At 36.4% G+C, this 4,610-nt stretch overlaps 1 protein-coding gene across 1 annotated transcript; it reads left to right on the top strand.

Moving 5' to 3' along the window:
- The first annotated feature begins 216 nt into the window (after positions 1 to 216).
- On the top strand, positions 217 to 4,025 carry LOC101688404 (E3 ubiquitin-protein ligase RLIM-like). Its single transcript, XM_004761846.2, has 3 exons — positions 217 to 308; positions 396 to 676; positions 1,922 to 4,025. Exons 2-3 carry the CDS (start codon positions 436 to 438, stop codon positions 3,562 to 3,564), a joined length of 1,884 nt encoding a protein of 627 aa, XP_004761903.1. The 5' UTR covers positions 217 to 308; positions 396 to 435; the 3' UTR covers positions 3,565 to 4,025.
- Positions 4,026 to 4,610: the final 585 nt, after the last annotated feature.

Consider the following 4,610-nt stretch of genomic DNA (forward strand, 5'->3'; position numbering starts at 1 on the left):
GAATAGGCTCATGCAGATAAAAAGAGGTGAAGGACAGTGCTTGGCACACAGGAAGCTTCTGTAGTATTTGCTGGTTTAAATGAAAATGAAACCTACCCTGAATATAGTCCCTAGTTGGTAACAAAGGGGAAGATAATGGATACCTAGGCAACGGTGTCTAGCAAGCTCCTACATAAAGGCAGTTCTCAACTAAGGACTCATCAGAAGCCACAGAGCCTGCGGTCAGGGTGGCAGAAGAAACCTACGCGGAGGCAGATCCAACCGCATCTGGTCCTGCCACACTCCAACCGGAGCAGAAAGAGAATTCAGTTAGTATATTTCATAGATTATTCATAAATCTATTTCATAGATTTATTTTGAATATAAATCAAAACTCAGTTATTGTTTTTCAACAGCATGGCGTAAAAGTCAGATATCTTCCACTTGCTCATCAAGATGGAAAATTCAGGTTTCGACGATGAAGACAAATCTGCAGCCCTACGCAGAAGTCAGAGGGACCGACTGGTCCGGGAAGAAGATTTCTATCAATTTGTAAATAACCTGAGTGAAGAAGATTACAAGCTAATGAGGGATAACGATTTACTAGGCATTCCCGGTGAAACTACATTAGAAGAATTGCAGAGGAGACTTCAACGAATTAAAGACAACCCACCACAAAATTCAGATAAAAATACAGGTATATTTCACTTTTAGGGAGAATAGAATGGGACGGGTAAGGAACTTCATAGTAGAGTCAGCCAAAGATAAAACAAAAGTGGCACACATTAATTTGGTGCTAAGTAACTTCTCATTAAAAAGAACTGATATTTACCTGATTTGGGGGGAGAATGTTGAGATATGTTTTTCCCCCAATTCATATTTGCGTTACTTTAATTGGGAAACAGTGTGAAATAGCTTATTATTTTTCTTGGTTTTCCACCTCAACTAAAAGTTCCTCCTACTTCCTGAATTATTTTTTCTATAAAGACATGGACTTACTCACCAGCAAAAAATATTATATTCTCTATTTAACTGGGAGTAATTTTGTTCCCAACCCCCAAGGGACATTTGACAATGTCTGGAGATATTTTGATTGTCAAAACTGATGAGTGGGTGTTACTGGCAAATAGCAGGCAGAAGCCAAGGATACTGCCAAACACCTCACAATGTATAAGATAGCTCCCCAAAACCAAGACTCATCCAACACTAAAATGTCAACAGTGCTAAGGTTGAGAACTTTACGATCAAAAGAAGATGATATATAATAGTTCAGTTCTTAAATATGGCTTCATATATACTATGCTAGGTTCAGTCTCTCCATTTGAGCTGACCTTCAGTTTCATGTCAACTTAAAATCTGGTAACATCAAGAAGTATTCAAAAACTTTAAAACCTATAAACTTTATTTAAATTTGAGCAATGGTTACAATGGTCTTATATATTTTTTTAAAACTTTATATATTACCATAAACACTTAAGAGCCTAGAAGAAGTAATGTTGTATGCTAATGAGAATTAGGCAATAATGTAAATTGAACTAAAATACTAGTGCGGTACCTTCACCTTTTTTAATTGCATTAGTGTTTTGACAGTGGAGTGAAAAAATGTTGTCTCTTGATTCTCCTCCCATGGTGGTACACAGGGCCATGCATAAGATGAAATATTGAAAACAGACTTACTCCAGATTCCTTTAAAAAAATTCTCTAAATTTACCTAGGATTAACTAACTTTTCAGAAGGAACTCAAACTGTCCTGCCTTCACTTGTAAATCTAGAAAATATAGTTTACAAAATATTAACTCTATAAATGTGAAATATATTAAGAACATCTGAGTATTAAAGTTCTAATTTTTTGTTTGCTTTTGAAACAAGGTTTCAGAGTCCTATTTTATGATGCTTCTAATTTTGGTAGTTCCTTTCTGCCACCACTTTTTTTTGTTAACAGGTGGAGGAGATTCTTCTGATAATTCATCTAGTGGTGACTCTCTATTAAACTGGGTTAACTCTTTCCAACAAACTGAAAATGTGACAAGTAGGCAAACAGAACACCAAATTTGGGAAGAACTGAGCCAGATTAATTCAAATAACAATAATACCAGATTTGGTTTAGAAATGAATTTTAATGTTAATAATGGGAGCCCAAATCCAGAGAACAAAGATGTACCATCTACAAGATTTCCCAGAGGAGACAATATAGAAAACATCCAAAGGCAAGCGGAAAATACACAGTCTGAATCAACATTTATAAGACCACCTATGTCAGAACAAAGTACAACTGAAGCATTAATAGAAGTACCAGTCACTAGAGGTCAGCGAAGAGCAAGAAGTAGGAGCCCAGAGCATCGAAGAACCAGAGCAAGAATTGAAAGTAGTTCAGCTCCAAATTCATGGAGTGATCTTTTACTAAGATTTCATCAGAGTATAGCACCTGAGACTTTTGAGCAGCTTCTGGAAGAGGAGAATGAGTTATATTCTAGAATTCAGCACCAAGAAACATCTGGACAGCAAATAACTGGAACTGAGCCACAAAATAGTGGTCTTTTTTCAACTTCTGGAACAAGGAATGCTGTTCAAGAAGAAAGTTCTCCAGATACAACCAGTGATGGTGAATCTTGGGAAGTGGAGCAGATAAGTTCAACCATATTGTTCAATCTTGAAGTAGGACAAGTTCATCTTGGGGCATATTCTCATAGTGATAGCATAGCTAGCAGAACTCCGTTAACATGTGAGACACCAACTTTAGAAAGTGAACAAGGAGGACTTTGGAATATGTTTCCATCTTTTGAGCAGACAGATGCAACAGCTTATCTCAGTACCATCGGAATTCCCATCCACAGAATTTTAAATACTGATTTAAATGATACAATATCTACTACAATTCAGAGCACATTAACGCAGACAGTGACAACATTCAGTGGCTCAATTGACCTTATGGACAGTGATAGTGATTTAGTGCATAGCATCTCACCCCCAAGTGAAAACATGGAAAGGGCAGAGTCACCAAATGAAAGAGATGGTTCTGGTGATAGGACTAGTTCTGGTTCCAATTCAACTACTAGTTCTGATTTCCATTCAAGTTTTCCATTGATTTCTAGTTCAAATTCCAGCTACATAACTAGTTTCAATTCTAGTCCTATTTCCAGTTCCAGCTCCAGTGATGAAAATTCAGAAATTAGATCACTGATGTTTGACGGCACTAATGAAATAAGCTTATCATCAGGCTCACCATCAGAAGCCAGGCAAGAAAGTAGACCTATGAGCCCAATAATATTTGATGAAAGTAACTCTTGGACCTCCCTTAATCTGGACCATTTTTTTCTCTTGAATGAAGACTATCATGACCGAACTACAGGACTCACCAAAGCACAAATTGACAACTTGGCTGTAAGATCTTTTGGTAAAAGTGGTGCATTAAAAGCCTGTAGTATTTGCATCACAGAGTATACAGAAGGCAACAGACTACGCATCCTACCTTGCTCCCATGAATTTCATATCCACTGTATCGATCGCTGGCTGTTGGAGAACTCTACCTGTCCTATTTGTCGTAGGAAAGCAGTAGAGTCTGGTGAAAGAGAAAATTCTAATTGAGATCTGAATTCTCAGCTATACAAACAATTATAGTGATAGACAAACAGTAGTCACCTGTCTGATTGTAAACAACTTTTGGACTGATTTTTAAATATAATAATCTGAATCTAATCTAAAATTGAATCCTGAAAAAAAATTTAAAAATTAAATTGAATCCCCATATAATAATCTGAACTGAATCACTGGTTCCTGAAGGAATGTTTGGACTTTCCCCAATTTCTCTTCCAGAATTAAAAAAAAAAAAAATGCTGTCTTACCTGACAGCGATATTGTCCTGTTAAATATAAGAATCTGAATCTGATCTAAAATTGAATCCCAATGTAACAATCTGTACTGAATCATTGTTTCCTGAAGGAATGATTGAACTTTCCTCAATTTCTGTTCCAAAATAAAAGAAAATATATAAAAAACCAAACAGTACTGTCCTATCTTAGTGGAAAAACAAATTTCCCACTATAATGGATCACTGAATTTCAAAAGAAACTTAGCAGGTACACTAGGGTGGGATGTTCTGATTCCATGGGAGAAATGTCTTAATAGATAATCAATCCAGATGGAAACTAACAGAATTATCTAGTCGTGCAAATCCCAGACATCTCACAGCCATGTCTCATCTTAAGTGTGCATACAAAGAGGAACACAACCAGAATAATCAGGAACATTAAGAATTTATTAGAATCACTCACATAAAAAAGTCATTACATTCATAGAATGCCATAGAAAAGCTTTTAAAACTTTGTCTTCCTATCTCTCTTCCCAGCAGTTTATCCCAACCCTTAACACTACCTTAAAGTTTCTCCCATTTTCTACCACTAATATATCATTTAGGGTCCTGGGCAAAAATTGATGGCACACTTGAAAAGGGTGATGAAATAGAGTTTAATGAAGAAACTATTTACTAAAAGTGTGTAAAGAATGAAAGGAAACAAAGAGATGATGAATTCCCTGAGGCTAGCAGCTGTGAGAAGCCAGTATTATCAACTCTAGGCTTGAAGGTGTATAAAGAGGGAGTAGTTGCCTCTTCCCCTTGTCCTCCATTCTGTTCT

Source organism: Mustela putorius, unplaced genomic scaffold (assembly GCF_011764305.1).
Source record: "Mustela putorius furo isolate JIRA1106 unplaced genomic scaffold, ASM1176430v1.1 tig00003836_pilon_pilon_pilon, whole genome shotgun sequence".
NCBI lineage: Eukaryota > Metazoa > Chordata > Mammalia > Carnivora > Mustelidae > Mustela > Mustela putorius.

What these genes read in the sequence shown, in the direction of transcription:
- LOC101688404 (XM_004761846.2), top strand. Translation starts at nt 436, where the DNA reads ATGGAAAATTCAGGTTTCGACGATGAAGACAAATCTGCAGCCCTACGC. An exon ending in AAATTCAGATAAAAATACAG is followed by an intron (nt 677 to 1,921) that starts GTATATTTCACT and finishes TTTTGTTAACAG; the next exon opens with GTGGAGGAGATTCTTCTGAT.